Genomic DNA, 19074 nt, shown 5'->3' with positions numbered 1-19074 from the left:
TCTTATCTTATCAGATAAGCTCATTCATGATTTGACAGGAAAAAGATATGCCTGTTTAAGTATTATAGAGTACTGTAAAAATTCTCTACTCACTCTTCATTTCTTTATGTTTTGCTTCCAATGGACCAGAATTTGCTTCTTCTTTTTTTCAAAGCGGTCTTAAACAATAATCATTGGCTGCTTCTTCAATCATTTTTAGTCCAATTCTTTTATCTGATCTGAGGATGTTTTTCCTTTATCTTTAGGCACTTTCCAAAAACACATTTCTTCAAATTTATCGGATACATAATGTCAGTCCCTATAAAAGTAGTGGACAGAAGACGATGTAGCGGGCCTTTAAAAACTATCTACAGCAGGTGAACAGTATATGAAATTCATGTACCTAATAAATATGAACAAAATCTAGCACCTCAGAGATCTGGCCCTTCAGTTTATCCAGCTACTGTCCACTTAAGTCTCATCAGACAAGGTCTTCGTGGAAGGGTGGCTGTCAACAAGCCATTCTTAAAGGGAAACGGGAAGAATGGGTTGAGGCATTCCAGATTACACAAGACCTGCAATGAAATCAGTCCAGCTCTTATGCAGTGACGGATCCAAATGTAAAACTTTTATTGTGTGATTCTTATATAATGCTTTTTTCTTCTTTGAGCGCTCAAAGTGCTTTATGCAACCTGTTGCTCAAATGTTAAGAAGTGGTGTAAGAGTGTAAGATTTGATTTCATGATTCTTAGGTGAAAATCAATTTTCTAGAGTTTGGAAAACACCAAATAAAAAAAAATCCTATTTATATTTGAGAAATGACAAAAATGTACCATTTCATTTGCCACTGTGGATAATTTTTATTCAGTTCATAATTACAAAAATCACATTTATCAAACCAAACACACACACAGTGTAAACTGTAATGTGAATCCGGGAATTGTGTAGACATGCAGTGTTGTATTTGGTCACAGTCGGGTCATACAAATTTGAGGACGAGCTTCTTGGTGAGAGTGTAGTTGGGCTGTGGCATTTGTTTGTGGGATAAATACTCTCCTTTGCTGACCTCCCTGTTCACACGTGTCAGGACAGTGAGGATATCGTCCATCTCCTGTCTGGAAGGAACACACGTGAAACAAAAAGGATTCATCTTGGATAATTTTAACAAAACACGCAGCTCATGCCAACACCATGTCTGAAACCACCAAAAGCAGGAAGACAGAAATGTACAAAGATTTGATGCATTTGATTTGTCTTCCCTGATGACTTTTGAGCCTCAGAAAATGGGTGCAACTTCAAAACAGTTAAGACTGTGCTTTTTGTAAAACCCCTTGAATAAAAGCACAAGGTCTGATTGTGTGAAAATGTATTGAGGCGCTCTACAGAGGAAAAACTACAACATTTGTGTCTTTGTCCATAATTCTATGGACCGAACTGTATATAACAGAAATTACATTTAAAAAAATCTACTTTGTAGGAAACTACTGCACTATGACCTTCCCATATGTCAGTAGTACATATGGGCCAGAGGGGCCGATGGCGCAATATGGCAGCCTCGCTTCTGTCAGTCTGCCCCAGGGCAGCTGTGGCTACAACTGTAGCTTGCCTCCACCAGTGTATGAATGTGAGAGTGAATGAATAGTGGAATTGTAAAGCGCTTTGGGTGCCTTGAAAAAGCGCTATATAAATCCAATCCATTATTATTATTATAGTATGGTCTGCCATAAAGAAACTAATCAGTTCAACTCACCTTCTTGCTGCTATTGTCAGCTGCTTGCACAGCTCCTGGATGTAGATAGATCCCGTAACTGTGTTTCGAAATGATTTGAATTCCTCCACAGTGGCCATGCCGATCAGAAAGTCTGCTAGTTCAGGCACTAGCACTGCCTCATCAGGGATTGAAGCGTCTGATTGCAGTGCTCCTTTGTTTTGCTTCTCGTCCTCTCTGCTGCTGGGATAGTATCCTTTCTGGTATTCTTCACCTTGACAGGCTTGAATGAAGAAGAGTTTGGGCTTCCCTGCCAAGGTTGAGGCTCTTCCACTTGTAAAGGGGTCCGTCAGCTCTTTCAGGAACACCTTTCCCCCATCAGTGCCAAAGACACACCCCTTTTCTCCATGTGAAAGAACGCACACCACCTTAAATCAGAGGTAGATATATGTTTTATTATTTATACTAACACTACTACTGACATTGTCGATGTAGCTGCTGTTACAATCACAGAGACATGCACTACATGGTGACATTTTCAGAAATGTGCTGATCCCAGCTAAGACCTTTTTGAGAAGACAGATACCACATATCTGCACAGTAAATATGAAACAGTAGCTGGCTCATTTACTAAAGAAAAAAATGTAAATGTAATATTAATAAGTTAGGGTTTTATGGTAAAGTATTTGCAGGTTACATTTAGCCTCAGAGCCTGCTGCTTGTATTCTGTATGGCTGTGTTGCCAATCTTCTCAGATATCTCTTATTTAAAAAAGAAAAAAAATTCAAAATAAGTGTAAATGTATAAAATGCATGAAGTACTACAACTCTAAAAGGTGTGTGACTACACACCAAGGCATCATGATTTGTAAAATTAATCCTGCCAAGATCATTTATTTTCTTCTTCATCTGCTCTGCAGTACAGTTGTCGTGTATCTCCACTTGAAAACCTAAGCGAGTGAACACTTCTGTCAGAGTATCTGTGTCAGACAGAAAAGAAGCAAAAGAAGGATTATAAGTACATTACATGGTCATGGCATACGTATATATGCATTAATTGTTACAGGGCTCAGGAGCTTCCAGATAAAACAGTCATAGATAAATCAGGTCATTGTTTAAAGGCAAGAACTGTACCTGCATCCTTCTGAGTTCCTTTTCGATTACTCAGATGTGTTGCTGTAAAGATCTCATTGTTGAAGACCACGCACAGACCACGTGGGTTATGAGTCAGTGTGTAGTAGTCTGACTACAGGACACAAACACAGCAAACAGGCCGATCATAAATGTTACTGATGTGACAAAAGAATGAATGAAAGCATGAGAGCCTGTGAATGGATTACCTGATCAGGAAGAGAGGTGGGATTTGTTTCTAGTTGTGCATCAGTGTTAATACTCTCTCTTCGATCTAAACAAAACATTACAACAATGTAAACTTGTATATCAATCATGAGTATGATAAAAATAACAAAAAACATAAGTGTGACAACAGAAGGTTTAACAAATAATAATCACAAATACATTTTAATAGAGACACCTACAGTTGGGCTGAGTTTCAGTTATAGACAGTGGCTCATGGGTCCTCTGTGGGAATAAAACAAAGCAGTCAGCAAACTGACAAACTGCAACATTAACTGCTCAGAAACACACATTTACAGACACACATAGACCTCAATATCCATGCTGACATCAGGGGGTAACGTGAACTGCTGCCTTTGCTGACGGCCTCCTGTAACGATCACAATCATTTGATGGTGTTACCAACACATTCAATTTCCACATGTATGTATATGTACATGTGCGGGTATATGGAAGTGGATCCTATACCTTGTGTGTACTCCTCTAAAGTAATTGCCAGTTGTTGATCACACTCTTGCAGTGCTTTATGTAGCAAGCTAACATCTGTCTCTGATAGTAAAGCAGATTTTTCCATTTCTGCAAACACGTCCAGCGGTGTCTGGAATGAAAAGACAGAAAGTTTTTAGTTCACAGAGGCTGTTTGTGGGACAGTCATCATCTCTGGTGCCATCAAATCCACAACACGGTTTCCATTTGCATCAAATGCAAAGCACAGAAAATAATGGCTGCATGCCAAATATCCTTGGGCAAGATACTAACCCCATGTTTGCCTACTGGTGGTGGTCAGAGGGCCCGGTGGCGCCTGTGTCCGGCAGCCTCGCCTCTGTCAGTGCGCCCCAGGGCAGCTGTGGCTACAATGTAGCTTGCCATCGCCAGTGTGTGAATGTGTGTGTGAATGGGTGAATGACTGAATGTAGTGTGAAGCGCTTTGGGGTCCTTAGGGACTAGAAAAGCGCTATATAAATACAGGCCATTTACCATGTGTTACACTACAACATGGGGATACAGAAATATGCATTAGAACTCAAACACTGGGCCTCATGGCCCAGCACCATGACAACGGTGGTTGGTTGGCAGCATAATGGTGGCAGCAGGGAGATCCCATAAAGACTCTGTTTGTGCATTTGGCTCTATTTAAAAAACTTGGAGACAACGGCATACATCCATCACGTACAAACAGGAATTTGGTAGTACTAGTATTCTGATTAGGGCTTGGAGCAGGGGTAACCATCTCCAGCCCTCTAGTGCCAGTGTTTTAGATGCGCTCTACAAATGCAGGCAGGCCATAATACTTAGTGGAGATTTTAATTGAATTTAAGAAAAATACAAAACAGTGAGATTCCATATTACAGAAATTCAACCAAAGTAATAGACATTATTATTTACAAATAATCTATGCTGAATTCAGAAAGTTACTTGTGGGACTCCTTAAAGTTCAGTGCTCAAACCTAAACTGTTCAAACGGTATGTATATAAATTTATGTTGTTCTGGGATAAAAAAGTGAAGCAGCGTTTCAATACAATTTAAAGGGAATTGTAAGTTTTTAAATATGAATAAATTATCACTAACCTATAGCAAAATAAAGAAGAAGGATAATTATATAATAACAGGAAAATTAAATAACAAATTCCAAATAACGATGAATAACAGTTAAACAAAAGAGGTGTAAATAGATGGAAATTGACACCACCAAAAAAATATATCTTCAATTACAAAATTAATTGTTCCTTGTTAGTTTCACATAGTAAGGATGTCAAACTCATTTTGATTTCAAGTGGGCCTGACCAGAGAAACACACCTTTCTGTCAGTGAAAAGACATTTAACTAATTTCAACAGCATATCTCAGTTTTTCTACACGACACAGAAATGCTGCTGTGGTAAACTTTCACCATGACTGTTTGGGTTTAAATTCTAAAAAATAAATGTGTCAATTTTCAGAGAAAATTCTAATAGTTCGTTGCCTCGTTGCCCTGACTGGCCTGTAAATAGGAAACAAGAAATGTGCTTTTTTGTGTGGACGCACAAGAAAACAACATCCAAAAACCTTCCATCTTTAACATTGAAAAAACAGGAACTTTTCTGTTTTTTAAAATAATGTAATTAATGTGGTGTACCAGGGATGGTCACCAGAGAGATGTGTATGGGTAGGAAAAGCCGAAAAATATATTGAATTATAGTTAAAAAGAATTTAGGCCTTGCTTCACATTTTCTAAAGCTGCCTAATGGGCAGGATTGGAGTCTTTTCTCAGACTGATTCTGGACCTCAGGCTTTGCGTTTGACACCCCTGTACAACATCAGAATAGTTAGAGGGATATCATGTGTTTGCTGATATATTCATCTCAGCATTTATGCATTTATATAAAAAAATAAACAGGAGAAACACCCTTCACCATATAACGATGGCTGATGTTATATGTTATATGTTAGTTACACACATGTTGTGAAAGCTGCAAACACAACAACCAGCTGATCCAAGCAAAAGTTGGGCAGAGTGTAAACAAGTAATCCATGACCTCTTATGACAATAAAAAAATTAATCTGATTTTAGCAAGGACTGTAAATAACTACATTTAATAAATAGTATGGAAATCTGTTTATGTTTCATGTGTCTGGAAAGAAATCCGCATTGGTTGCACTTTAGCTGCATGCAAAAATAAACAAATCCAGTTTTCCTGCTTTTACTTTTTTCCCCTCTTTAGAAGAAAACTCTTGAGAATCGATTAGTTTAAGCCAACCAACAGACTTTCAGTAAACTGCATGCTTTTATGATATCACTGATCTCAACTTTGCACTGATCATGTACAAAGCACAAAATAATAAACTGTATTCAGAGGCTGGTAGTTTCCACTTGAACTTCAGTGTGTGAAAAGCCACTGTAAACAGTACTCAGTCTATTTGACAGAACATTTCAAAGTAAAATTACCAGTTAACTACTCTTAGTAGTGGAAGCGTGTTCTTTACTGTGCTTATAAAATGAAAGGAAAAGTCGTTACATGCTGATCACAGTGAAAACAATCTAAATGTCAACTGTACAGCTAGCCTTTGATGTTCAGTAAAAAGCTTCTCACTCAAAAGCAGAAATGAAAAGGTGGATTGGTGTGTTCTCACCTTGGACAATTCCATTTGTCTCCTGCCCAGCTGGTCAGTCAGTAGAAACTTCAGCTTTTCAAAGTTCTCTGTAGTGAAGCCATTGTATATAGAATACAGGGTCTTCCTAATGGTCAGAGAAAAACTTTTGATATATTACTATTCCTATGCTGCATGCTGTACTATTAAGATAAAAACCGAAAGCTTTTACCTGTAGTCTGACAGGACAGGACTAGCATCTGTTTCCTCTGGCGGTCTGCTGTCTGTCTCCAGGACCCTGAGGAGATCTGCTCGATGGATGGTGTAGAGCAGCTGCCTGAGGAAGACATCGTTTTGCAGCAGACCTTTTTCCTCTAATCTCAAGAACAGGTCTTTTGCATCCTTAATCTGTAGGGAAAAAAACCCACTCTTGAACATGCATATCCTAGGGCGTCATACTGTCAACGTGTTATTTAAAACAATTTCCCACAAACATGCTAACAAAACAAGTGTAAAAACATTACAAAATTTGCTGTGCTCACGTTCTCCAGGCGTCTTCTGGTGACTACATCACGGCATAAGAAGCAAAGTTCTGCCACTTCAGAAGAGTCCAGGCCCTCATCTATGTGGGACAAAGTCAGCCTGTCCATCATGGCCTGGTCCTCAGCTCACAGCGATCTGCAGCTTTTATTGTTAACAGAAAACAAGTGTGCATGTTTTGATGGAGCAAAAACTGAAGTATTCAAAAACTTCATGCATTGCAAACAAGCAGTTTTACATTAATGACTAAAGATCATGGCTAGAATGTTAAAATAACGACAACAATAATAATAACACCACACCATACACGATAAGATGCCATTACTGCCCTACGTAGAAGCACCGCTATACTGTATGTTTTTACAGGGAAACACAGTAAGATGACTACATAGAGAACTTTGTCTTCCATCGCTGACCTTTCAACAGCGAACTGTTATCTTGATCATTATTAAATGGCACAGAGCTTTGGATGTTAGGCCACATCATCTCTGACTATCCAAACAAACAAACAAACACCTGCAACATTTAAATGTTATTTACAATTTCCTATGAAAGCCTGGTTTTAAATTGTGTATTTGCATGGCAGCTTATACGTGACGCGGTGTCTTTCAGTCCTTCACGGTTTACTTTATTTCATGTTATTTTGGCCTCTCAATGCGTTCCTAGTAATCCCGTGTAGTCCCATGAAAAGACATCTGCGTGATACGACAGAGTGACGTCACTAACACTACCCACCCCGCCCCCCGCCGCCAGTTTTGTTTCTCTTGACAAAAACGAACATTAAAAAGTTTTAAGTCAATGTTACATAACGTGGCCCAGAGTTTACGCTAACAGTTTACGTCAGGTGAACTAAATTATGACGCTGAAACTTACCGCCGCTGTCTCTCGCTGTTAGTTTACAGCTCCTTAGCGAAAAGGGCGCGTCTTGTTAAATGCGAGGAAAATAACTTAAACAAATGAAAAAAAAAAACTTTTTGGGAGCGAAAAAAATACTGAAATATGTTTCAGTGGCTTTTATTTCCGCTTTCTGTTAGAGCTGCAAATTCTTTCGTTTTCGGAGCAAGCGCCTCACGTAACTGGATGTGACGTCACGGTATAGGAAGTTGAAGTTGAGTGTCGGGTGCTGGGTAGAAAATTTTAAAAAATAAAGGCCACATAGGCCACATTCACACACAAACTGTAGCGTTAGTGAGCTGACCAATATATTTTTCGCTTCACACTTGGCTACATGAGTTTACTAAGCTCAACTACAGCACATACTGGCACGTCTTTCATAATAAAATCCGTTTGTTTAGCATTGTAAACCTTTATTTTGAAAACTCCCATGCTTCTTTTTTTTTCTTAAACACATATTTATCGGCAGAGGGCTTTGCCCAAACGTGTACAAGAAACCCAAACTACTGAAACTGAAAAAAAAAAACCCCAAACTTTATTTATCTGTCTTTTACTGGAAAGATCACAACGTTTGAGTTTTGATCGTTTGTGTTCCTCTCCACCAAATGTCCACAGATACAACTAATAGTCAGTCACTCGGAATAAAAAACAAAATAACTTTCTAAATGTCAGTGAAGATTATTCTCATGAACAAACATATATGAATCTTATAAAGAGACAGTTTGTGAGCATGTGATAATGTGACTAGAGGGACTGGGCTTCCTGGTCTGCGTCTGCAGGATGATTGGAGGCAAAAGGGGTGAAGTACTCTCTGGCAAACAGAAAGACGTCGTCTGGTTTCCTCAACAACAGCAACTGCAGGAAGTCAGATATTAGTGCTCGAATCTCTGGATGCTGTCTCAAGTATGAGGAGTGGTCGGCCTTAAGCTCTTCCTGCCAAAACAAGACATAAACACACATTCATTTTCTGCTCAGATGGTCAGTAGAGTAATGGAAGTCTAGTATTAATCTCCTGTTGCACATGACCGGCTACCTTTCTGTCCAGAAACTTAGAACGCATCTGCATGTCTTCCTCCCACACAAGGGGGATCTTCTTGAAATCTACTGTAAAATTACAAATACACAAATATCACTGAATCTTTCATTGGAATCATACCTCTTATGTGTGAATATGTGTGTGGGCGATGTGTGTAACCTTTTTCTGCCTTTGATGGCAACTCTAGAAGTCTCATGGTGACTGGTGACCCCACCTGAACTCTGGTCACCAGATGCCTGATCAGAGAATATAACGAGTCAAATTGAAAGCACTAGTGTAACACATAACAGCAATAATAGCACTTACTTGTTATTCAGAAACCGCTTGAGTTAAACCAGAAAGTCCTCATGTATCACCAATATTCTTTCGCATACAAAAATCAGATGTGTCCTTTTCCGTAGGTATAGCTACAGTTTATGGGAACCTTTCCCTTCAAAATGATCATTTTTAGAAACTGAATAGTTCCTAAGATGTCAAGGACACAAAGCAATTAACTATTCTACTATAGCTAATGTTATAGTTTGGACCCACAAAGAAGAAGCATCAATGGCTCCATTAGCAGTGGTTAATAGTTTTGGCTAACATGTGAAAGATCTCTAGTTTAAGACCAGGAGGTGACATAAATCACAAGCAGGGTTGTACCAGGAAGGATGCCAAATCAAACATGTGGGAAATAGTAGAAATTCTTCTTTTATTTACCCCTTTCCCTGTTTCATCCACACCTCTTTAACCTCACTTACTGTCGGAGTTTTCTTATCACTGGTGGGCTCCTTTGTTCCATACCTGAACTTACCTGGCACAGAGTATATAATGACTGCACTCCCTTCCACCTCACTCTGTTTGCTTCTGGACTGGGAGCAGCTAAGGTGAGTTAGCTTAATTTACTTATTTAGCTTTAAGTCAGTGACTTGAAATCTAACCTTGTTTGGTCTTTTTAAGAGATTGCTAGTCCATGTGTGGCAATCTTTTGTGTAATTTAAACTACCTTTTTCTACAAGTTAAATAAACCCAACCACTGGGGAATCACTGATGGTTCATTCATACTGGTTGCCCATGCTGATAACAGTCCTCTCCTTTTAACCTCCTAACTAATGGATCCCTTGTGATTAAGGGAAGCATTCAATAAGTAGTGCTATTGTGTGATTAAAATGATTTGTTGTTTAGTCTACATTAGTGACCTCCTATCAGCAGTAGGTAATATAAACATGAAACTCAACAGTGGGCAGCTGCAGTCTGTCTGGTGCACAGAGGGAGGCAGTAACACAGTCCAACATGTGTGGGATGATGGAGAGGTACATATATTAAGCTTACCCATCATCCAGGAAGTAGCACTGCCAGGTACTGGGGCTGCCCTCCATGGACTGAATAATCCTCTCTACCCCAAATACATCCAGGAGCTCACCCCCGACCTCTAGCTGCCTCTGATCCAGCTCTCTCTGAGCACAAAAGAGACCACAATCAGAGCTCAGTACTCAAACAAGTTACTGATGGACCAGGATGTCTTACACAGGCATAAAGACTTACAAAAGAGGTGTTAATTATGTGTAATCCTGGGTCTAAGGAGACAAACGTCATGTTTTCTGGCATCTTCCTCCTCAGAGCGATCAGGCGCATCAACAGCAAGCTAGAGCCCTCAGTTACCAGCCCTCTCAGGACAGACATGGGGTAGGACATGCTCTCTTCTGTCACCTCCTGTACACACACACACACACACACACACACACACACACACACACACGCGCGCGCGCGCACACAAATGACAACATGCAGTAAATGCGCAACAGTAAGTAAAGATTTTGTAAATACTGGACTAACTCTTGCAAAGAGAGCGTGGAAGTTGCTCTGAATGACTGTGGTACTGTTTCATTAATATATTAGTGAGTTGACCTATAAAGCAGTGGTTATCTGACCTCTCCCACAGTCGTAACCTTATGGATCACCATCAGCCCATCACGCTGCACCATGTGACACCTCTTGTCCACACTATGGCCCTCAAGCTGAGGAGAGAAGTATAGAAGCACATCAAAGGTGCAATATTTCCACTTAATGCATCTGCTGAGCTGAGTCAATGTAAAAAGAAACAGCCCGGAAAGGATTCAGCGACTCACCTTGACATATTCATGGTGATCTTCCTCCAGCACCTCCAGGTCAGTCGTTAGGTAGGCTTAAACAGAGTAAAGGGTATGAAGAGAAATACTAACAACAGGAAACAGCAAAGATCAGTTTGTCCTAGCATCCTCTGCCTGCTGTCACCTGTCACTGCTGTCCCACAGGGGCAGTCATCAATGGCTCCGTGGCTCTGAGCATGAAGCATCATGCATGGCTGCTCTCTCCGGGCAAACTCCACCGTCACACTGAACTCCCCCAGCTCTCTCCCCCCCTCTGATACAGTCACCAGCGAGTCTGCAAACACACACTTCTGCAGCTCGGCAGGCTCTGAGAAGCGAAGGGACACAGAAGGTAAAGCCAAAGTGGACAGATTCAAATATCTGTAATGATTTCACGGTTTTTTGCTTTTCAGGTAGTTTTGGACTCAGCTGTTTCCTACCGACCATATTAGCCTAAATTGGATGCGAACTCACCGATGCCGGACATGAACGTGACAGCTTCGTCAGAGGCTTCCAGCTCCTGTCGCTGTTCAGGTCCTTCAGTCCCCGCTGAAAAACCTACAGCAGTCTGTTCACCCAGCGTGGCTTCCATCTTTAAAACAGCCTGAAAAGTGTGTGGGAGCAACTTCACAGGACACTCGCCTGCCTCGACAGACAGTCTGTCTGGGTAATTTTATGCAAAGCAGTCTTATCCCACACTTTTCCTGCTTAGCATTTTTCTGCTACGGAAGGGAAGCTGGCGACCAAATCTCTGTTGGCATGGCAACGACGCTGGAGTACCGTAAAGACCATTGTATGTGTGAATTGTAGGCTGACTATTCACCACCAAATCTAGAGGAAGGAATTATACAAAAATAGAGGCGCTGTACATAAGCTAATAAAAAAACAAAACAAAGAACACTGATTACTATTCCTCCTAAAAACCAGCAAATAATTTTTGTGAATTAATTTACTTAAGTCTGAGATCTTTACATCAAGCAAACAATTATGCAATACAATATATAATAGTGAATTCAGATCATAATTCTGATTGCAAAAGCTGCTAGACAGAACAATCTTAAAAACAGTCCTACTGTATTGTCAGGAGGACATCCTGGGCCACATTTGTGGGGGTCAGTCTAGCAGGCAACATGCTTGCTTTTCAAAATGATGGCCATTTCACATGTTATAGCAACAAGGGAGCTTAAGTGGGTTTTTTTTTAAATTTGATCATTTTATTTTTTTTTATTTAAAAGGGACAGTGCAGTTTAACATATTTCAAGTGCAAGACATGAAACTGATGTGCCGCACACAGGTTTATAGCTACTGCTAATTTTCAACAATTGTCCCTTGTTGGGCTTACAATCTAAATAGATACATTTGTAGATATTATGTTTCTGTTGCTAAAAGTCGATTTTTTTTCATTCAATATTCTTGGGGATTCTTATTTTGAATTTAGTAGGACTTCAGAAATGTACAGTAAACCTATCCCACTTAACCAATTGTTACGGCCCTAGCAGGGCCTCCTCCTGAAGGTGCCTGTGTGGGCGTGTCCCACCACCTCTTTTGCCTGAGGTGCCACCTTTCCCTGTTACACAGCTGACTCACATCAGTAATTAAAAGTATTTAAACCCAGGGAAAGGTGAGCTCTGGGCCAGAGTGCCAGTAGTGTGGTTACAGCTAGTGAGCTGAGTGGGTGTTGTGTTTTTGGTGGTTTTCAGCTAGTGAGCTGCTCTCTTTCTTTTTGGCTTACGTTTTACTTTATTGACCAACACCTAAGTTTTGTTTGTTTTCTTAAATGGTGATAGCGGCTTGTCCGTCTCTTTTACTTGGTATGAATTGAGACTTTAATACTCTTTAATTTACCCTTTTGCCTCCTTGACTCCTTTTTCTGACCCGGTCACTTTTGTTACTTCCCCCTCCCCGCCTAGACCCCTCAGGGGAACGTAACAAAATGTTTGATTCAGTGTCCTTTGTAGTGGACAGCAAGACTCCCACATCAAAGTCAAGTCAAAGTCAAAGTCAACTTTATTTGTCGATTCTTCCACATGTACAAGACATACGGAGAATAGAAATTGCGTTACTCTTCAATCCCTAGATAAATAGCAAATGAACATTTAAATATATTTAAATATAAAAGTGATTTAAAAAATGCAAGTAAAATAATTAAAAAGTAAAAATTTAAATAAATACAATTTTACATATAACAAGAAAGCTATACAATATACAATATAATGGGTAAGTGACATTGAGTGTAAACCAGGCAGAGTAGTGCAAATAGGCAAATAGTGCAAATGGAGATTTAGTAGTGTACGGTAAGAGAAAGTGTAACAACAAAGTCTTATGAGGTAATGGCAGTCCAATGCTCCACAAAGTGACTGGTAACTGGTGCAGGCCAGTGAGTGAGTCAGAGAGTGTGTGTGTTTGTGTGTGTGTGACAGAGTTCAGTGAGACCGTGGAGGAGAGAGGGGAGAGGGGGCAGAATCGGGAGGGAGTTAAGCTTCCTGACAGCCTGATGGATGAAGCTGTCCTTCAGCCTGCTGGTCCTGGCCTGGAGACTCCGCAGTCTCCTCCCCGACGGCAGCAGCTTGAAGAAGCTTTGCATTGGGTGTGTGGGATCAGCCGCTATGCAAAGGGCTTTTTTAGTGAGACGGGTGCTGTAAATGTCCTGGAGGGAGGGGAGAGAGACACCAATGATCCTCTCTGCAGCTCTCACTATGCGTTGGAGGGTTCTATGACAGGACGCATTGCAGGCTCCAAACCACACAGTGATGCAGCTCGACAGGATGCTCTCGATGGTGCCTCTGTAGTAACAATTGTTATGTCACACATTTTCAATCTGTGTCCACACTTCAGGAAGCAGAGGGCTGAGTGATGTAGAGTTCTTTTAAATTCTGGATTTCACTCAGTCAGACTTGCATATAGGATGAGGCGGAGGAGTGCAGGGAGGTGAGAGTCAGAGGGCACACCAGCTTCTGAGGAGCCTGAGAAGGAAGCCACTGTCACTTATGGACAAGCGTGTAACCAAAGGTGTTTTTTGGCTCTACCCGTTCTTTCTTTATGGATTCAATTTCAACCCTATTAACACTGGGTTGAAAGACTAACAATAAACATGAAAACAGGGCAACTCTGTCTATAACCACCATGACTGGAGGATCACTGATTACATCAGTGATCAGACAGCCAGGTTCTTGAAAGTGTCAAAGCACACAAACCAAAGGGAGATGCTCATCTCTGCAGGCAGCCCAAACATTTATAAGCTGCATATCATACGTTAATATCTATGACATGACTTGACTCTGGATATATTCAGTACTATTTATAGCAATTTCAATGCATATAGACAGATTGTTTAAGACTGTTACTTTCCAGCACTGACAAGATGACTTCAATGTGTGATCAGACGATAGAAGGCCAGTGCAGATGTTTCCTACAGCACTTATGCAATATCTATTAACCATAATAGGCTTCAGCTGTGGTCTCTTTGCTCCAGCATAGACTACTCAAACACTGGGATGTTCTTCTCTGAACTTCACCTTCCTTTTTTTTTAAATCAAGTATTTCCCTTCATCTAACAGTTCAGAGATCCACATGAAAAAAACAAAACAAAATGAGGGACAGAATAAAATAAACAACATTTTTGAAAAAAGGTTTTGCTGGAACATTTTTCTTTCAACCACATATGGTAGCCATGGTAACTTTCAGGATTTGTGGAGGGAGAAATCAAGTCAAACAGTTCTGAAGCAAACTGATGTATTCTGAGAGAATTAAAAGACATAACAATTGTTACTATCAGGAGACCGTTGTGAGATTTGTTTGAAATAAAAGTAACCTTTTTGATTGATTAAGTAATGTTACTAGGTTTAAGAATGTAAAGGCTCAGTTTAGGAAAAGCACCCGTGAAGCTCTACTGCAGCACATGTAAAAACCTCCCAACACAAATAACACCAGGTGTGTTCCCAGTCTGAGATTTATTCTTTGATATAAAACTGCTACAGTATAAAATGCAGCACCTCAATGCGAGATTCAGATTTAGAAAAATAAAAGATTTAAAATGATGACAGAAAGAGGGAAAATATGAAAGCAACATTTTAAGAAACATTATAAGAAACTGAGCTAATCATGCATCCCTAGTTACACAGTAAGGTGTGCTGTGTTTCCATGATGACTTCAGCTGTGCTGAGGTTGCAGCACAAGTTTCTTTCTCAGGGTGAATCTCACTTCAGGCATCTGCTTGGCCAACGAGGAGGTCTCTCTATGTGCTACATCATTGTTCACGTAGTGGAGGATGGAGACAATGTCCTCACCCCTAAGAGCATTTATAGAGATACAAAAACATGTTACTACTACTGTCAGGGTCAGTGTGCAGATGTGTTTGGTGATTTTAAAACAATTACCTGGGACAGCGCTCCTTCAGCTGCTCACAAAGAGACTGAACGAACCAGCTTCCATCGAATGGATCTCTAATTGCAGCATGATCTTCAACAGTGGCCATGGCAACCAGAACATCAGCATCCTCAGGGATGGTAGACGGTGAAGTATCATCATCAGTCTCCATCAGCTGCGCTCCATGCTGTATGTTACTTCCTTGGCAGGCCTGGATCAGGAACACTTTGGGCTTACCGGTGAGGACTGACTGGTGACACCCCCTGAACTTTCGGGTAATTTCTTTAATGGGGAGGGGGTTCCTGTCAGTTCCCAAAACTACACCCTTTTTTCCGTGACTCAGAATAGAGCAGATGAAAGCATCACCGTGCTCAAGGACCTGCTGAGGATCAACAAAGCTGCTGCCATCCCACTCTTTAAAGTTGAACTTCTGCAGCTGAGACATGTCTGCCAGGGAAGCAACAAACGTCAGTGCCTGATCCATCTGATCCTTGTTCAGGTCTTTACACATCAGCACTCTGAAGCCCAGCCAGCTGAACACCTCTGCCAAGCTTTCTGCAAAAAATGTAATTAGAGAAAAATATTTAAGCACCAGATACTAACAAGAAAGAATAAAAAATCTGCCCCTGAAACTTACGGGCATCTTTATCTGTCCCTCTTCTCTGTGAACCATACTTGAAGTTGTTATTGTTTATGATCACACAGAGGCCGACGGGCCGGCTAATGATTTGATAAACATCCTAAAGAGTGGACACCAACACTTTACATGTGTTACTACAGGCTGCGTAACCACAGAATTTCATCTACATATCTGTCTCAAGCGATGTCACAAGTGTAGGAGGCTGTTTCTGCATCAGCATCTCACCTTTGACATATTCCCATCTTGTGGCAGAACATCTGAGGGAAGGACAATAAAACTAAGTTAAAAAACCAAACACAACAGGAGACACAGCGTTTCTATACAGTGTTACGTGTGTGTTACCGTGCTGACATGAAGACACTTGGACAGGCTCGGATAAAAGGGGGGTGTAAGTCAGCTGTAAACTCGCCAGCAGAGGGAAAGTGTCTTTAATGGCGCCATCAGTTTGCAGGAGGTTCAGGAAGTCTTTGCATTTATCTTCTCCTTTATTCATGATCTTATCCACGAGCTCAATGACGTGTGTCTCCATGTTTACGTTGTTGATGCGTTTAAGATTCTCGTAGTCCCACTGAGTGATCAGCTTATTCTCATAATCTTTGTTGAGAATTAGCCCGTAATCTCCAGACAGAAACTCATGAATGGCTGTTTTATTGCTCCTTATTGCATTTTGGGCCGACATGCTGAATCTGCGCAAAGGAAAGAGTCAGAGGTGATCCTAAACACTACTGTCTATGAGAAGGAAGTGGTTTACTACAGCTTACTATCGTAATAATAGCTGCACATTATATTACATAAAACGTAATTCTCTTACGGTCAGTTGGAACTCCTGCTGTCCTTAAAAACGAAACCTCGTTCCTTCTTTCAAATAACATTGAGCTCGAAACTATCCCGCCTTCTGAGAACAGACTCGGAAGTGACTCAGATCCTCCAATAACGACTACACGCTATACAATAGCGCCCTCTACTTCTCGACAGCAGGAATAACAGGTTTACAGCCTTTGGTGTAGCACTGAGAAGAAGCTGTGCTGCAGCATCCCTGTCGCAGCAGAGAGTATTCCCCACAAATCCCCCACCCTGCTGCAAAAACGCACAGTATTATTACACAAACATAACATATTTTGTAAAGATCTCACAGTGGATTTCACACTGAATTTATCCGTGTGTGCGTGTGTGTGCACGCCCATGTGCAACTGTACATTGTAAATCATGATTAAAAGACATAAAAGCTGCATTTTAAGAAATAAATTTATGGAGCGCATTGTAGTTACCATGATAATTTATTTGGTGAAGGCAGACCCTTTGTATATGTGGAAAACAAACCACATATCTGCCAACCTGCTGCCTCAGGCTCAGGTGTTCCACTCCCATTGCCCCATTCCCACACACTGATATCTGAGGATGGAGGTTAGTTATTTTATGTCACAAAACAAGTGGAATTGTGTAAGGAAAAAAAAATCTTTCCTTTTTGCTAAGGCATATAGGATTCCCATGATGCATTGAGTATTTCTTCCTCAGTCACATTTCTCACTCACTGTGTGTTAATAGACCTCTCTGCATTGAATTATTAATCTTCAGCTCTCTTCCACAGCATGTCTTTTATCCTGTCTTCCTTCCCTCACCCCAACTGGTTGCAGCAGATGGCCGCCCCTCAGGGCCGTGCAGAGAGGTTTAAAGGGGCGGGTGCTCAAAGTTAAAAAGGGGCACATTGAACCAGGCTGAATAACAACAACACACATTCATCAAGAATCTAATATGGGAAGGGCAGGGCTGTGTTGATCTGAGACTGTAGACATTAAAAAGACTACTGTAGACTACGTACGACTCTGGATACTGTAGCTCCTGTGAAAACTAAGGCCTCAAATCAGAAGTACCTGACTCCGTGGTATAATTCTGAAACACGTACCCTAAAGCAGATGACTCGTAATCTGGAGAGGAAATGGCGTGTCACAAATCTAGAGGATCATCATTTAGCCTGGAGAAATAGTTTGCTGCTTTATAAGAAAGCCCTCCGCAAAGCCAGAACATCTTACTATTCATCACTGATTGAAGAAAATAAGAACAACCCCAGGTTTCTCTTCAGCACTGTAGCCAGGCTGACAAAAAGTCAGAGCTCTTTTGAGCCAACCATCCCTTTAACGTTAACTAGTAATGACTTCATGAACTTCTTCACAAATAAAATTTTTATCATTAGAGAAAAAATTACCAATAATCATCCCACAGATGTAATATTATCTACAGCTACTCTTAGTACCATTGATATTAAGTTAGACTCTTTTTCTCAAATTGATCTTTCTGAGTTAACTTCAATAATTACTTCCTCCAAACCATCAACGTGTCTTTTAGACCCCATTCCTACAAAACTGCTCAAAGAAGTCCTGCCATTAATTAATTCTTCGATCTTAAATATGATCAACCTATCTCTAATAATCGGCTATGTACCACAGGCCTTCAAGCTGGCTGTAGTTAAACCTTTACTCAAAAAGCCATCTCTAGACCCAGCAGTCTTAGCTAATTATAGGCCAATCTCCAACCTTCCTTTCATATCAAAAATCCTTGAAAGAGTAGTTGTCAAACAGCTAACAGATCATCTGCAGAGGAATGGTTTATTTGAAGAGTTTCAGTCAGGTTTCAGAGCTCAGCACAGCACAGAAACAGCTTTAGTGAAGGTTACAAATGATCTTCTTATGGCCTCTGACAGTGGACTCATCTCTGTGCTTGTCCTGCTAGACCTCAGTGCAGCGTTCGATACTGTTGATCATAATATCCTATTAGAGCGATTAGAACATGCTGTAGGTATTACAAGTACTGCGCTGCAGTGGTTTGTATCATATCTATCTAATAGACTCCAATTCGTGCATGTAAATGGAGAGTCCTCTTCACACACTGAGGTTAATTATGGAGTTCCACAGGGTTCAGTGCTAGGACCAATTCTGTTTACATTATACATGCTTCCCTTAGGCAGTATCATTAGAAGACATAGCATACATTTTCACTGCTATGCAGATGACACCCAGCTCTATCTGTCCATGAAGCCAGATAACACACACCAATTAGTTAAACTGCAGGAATGTCTTAAAGACATAAAGACCTGGATGGCCGCTAACTTTCTGCTTCTTAATTCAGATAAAACTGAGGTTATTGTACTCGGCCCTGAAAATCTTAGAAATATGGTATCTAATCAGATTCTTACTCTGGATGGCATTACCTTGGCCTCCAGTAACGCGGTGAGGAACCTTGGAGTCATTTTTGACCAGGACATGTCCTTCAACGCACATATTAAACAAATATGTAAGACTGCTTTCTTCCATTTGCGCAACATCTCTAAAATTAGAAATATCCTGTCTCAGAGTGACGCTGAAAAACTAGTTCATGCATTTATT

At 40.6% G+C, this 19074-nt stretch overlaps 3 protein-coding genes across 4 annotated transcripts; all 3 read right to left on the bottom strand.

Moving 5' to 3' along the window:
- Positions 1-814: 814 nt before the first annotated feature.
- On the bottom strand, positions 815-7764 carry LOC113011134 (caspase-8-like). Its single transcript, XM_026150528.1, has 12 exons — positions 7525-7764; positions 6654-6795; positions 6344-6519; positions 6154-6259; positions 3511-3640; positions 3354-3412; positions 3225-3267; positions 3027-3091; positions 2821-2932; positions 2539-2666; positions 1730-2115; positions 815-1094 (listed from the first exon to the last, which is right to left on the bottom strand). Exons 2-12 carry the CDS (start codon positions 6762-6764, stop codon positions 959-961), a joined length of 1452 nt encoding a protein of 483 aa, XP_026006313.1. The 5' UTR covers positions 6765-6795; positions 7525-7764; the 3' UTR covers positions 815-958.
- A 294-nt stretch (positions 7765-8058) lies between these two features.
- Positions 8059-11593, bottom strand: LOC113011136 (ciliogenesis-associated TTC17-interacting protein-like). Of its 2 annotated transcripts, none has more exons than XM_026150530.1 (9): positions 11164-11593; positions 10835-11017; positions 10690-10745; positions 10492-10578; positions 10106-10273; positions 9893-10017; positions 8741-8817; positions 8579-8646; positions 8059-8478 (listed from the first exon to the last, which is right to left on the bottom strand). In XM_026150530.1, exons 1-9 carry the CDS (start codon positions 11279-11281, stop codon positions 8290-8292), a joined length of 1071 nt encoding a protein of 356 aa, XP_026006315.1. In that variant the 5' UTR covers positions 11282-11593; the 3' UTR covers positions 8059-8289. The 2 variants fall into 2 exon arrangements, with proteins under 2 accessions (XP_026006315.1, XP_026006314.1); XM_026150529.1 differs by having other exon boundaries at positions 8579-8649; positions 11164-11582.
- A 3031-nt stretch (positions 11594-14624) lies between these two features.
- LOC113010036 (caspase-8-like) lies at positions 14625-17150 on the bottom strand. The gene is made up of 6 exons (XM_026148817.1): positions 16506-17150; positions 16037-16380; positions 15920-15936; positions 15692-15794; positions 15066-15609; positions 14625-14977 (listed from the first exon to the last, which is right to left on the bottom strand). The coding sequence occupies exons 2-6, from the start codon at positions 16371-16373 to the stop codon at positions 14839-14841; spliced, it is 1140 nt and encodes a 379-aa protein (XP_026004602.1). The 5' UTR covers positions 16374-16380; positions 16506-17150; the 3' UTR covers positions 14625-14838.
- Positions 17151-19074: the final 1924 nt, after the last annotated feature.

The sequence above is a fragment of the Astatotilapia calliptera genome, chromosome 18, assembly GCF_900246225.1.
Source record: "Astatotilapia calliptera chromosome 18, fAstCal1.2, whole genome shotgun sequence".
Lineage (NCBI taxonomy): Eukaryota > Metazoa > Chordata > Actinopteri > Cichliformes > Cichlidae > Astatotilapia > Astatotilapia calliptera.
Note: the sequence above shows the minus strand (reverse complement) of the source record. Positions and strands in the feature narration are given on the sequence as shown.

Bases quoted from the DNA above. Each gene is read 5' to 3' on its own strand.
- LOC113011134 (XM_026150528.1), bottom strand. From the start codon at position 6,764: ATGATGGACAGGCTGACTTTGTCCCACATAGATGAGGGCCTGGACTCT. The intron at 6,260-6,343 runs GTAAAAGCTTTC...TCTGACCATTAG, and splicing joins CCTGTCCTGTCAGACTACAG to GAAGACCCTGTATTCTATAT. The intron at 3,268-3,353 runs GTCTATGTGTGT...TTATTCCCACAG, and splicing joins ATGTCAGCATGGATATTGAG to AGGACCCATGAGCCACTGTC.
- LOC113011136 (XM_026150529.1), bottom strand. From the start codon at position 11,281: ATGGAAGCCACGCTGGGTGAACAGACTGCTGTAGGTTTTTCAGCGGGG. The intron at 10,746-10,834 runs GTGACAGCAGGC...ACTCTGTTTAAG, and splicing joins CTGTGGGACAGCAGTGACAG to CCTACCTAACGACTGACCTG. The intron at 10,018-10,105 runs GTAAGTCTTTAT...TTTTGTGCTCAG, and splicing joins ACATAATTAACACCTCTTTT to AGAGAGCTGGATCAGAGGCA.
- LOC113010036 (XM_026148817.1), bottom strand. From the start codon at position 16,373: ATGTCGGCCCAAAATGCAATAAGGAGCAATAAAACAGCCATTCATGAG. The intron at 15,610-15,691 runs GTAAGTTTCAGG...CATTTTTTGCAG, and splicing joins AGGGACAGATAAAGATGCCC to AAAGCTTGGCAGAGGTGTTC. The intron at 14,978-15,065 runs GTAATTGTTTTA...AAATGCTCTTAG, and splicing joins CTGAAGGAGCGCTGTCCCAG to GGGTGAGGACATTGTCTCCA.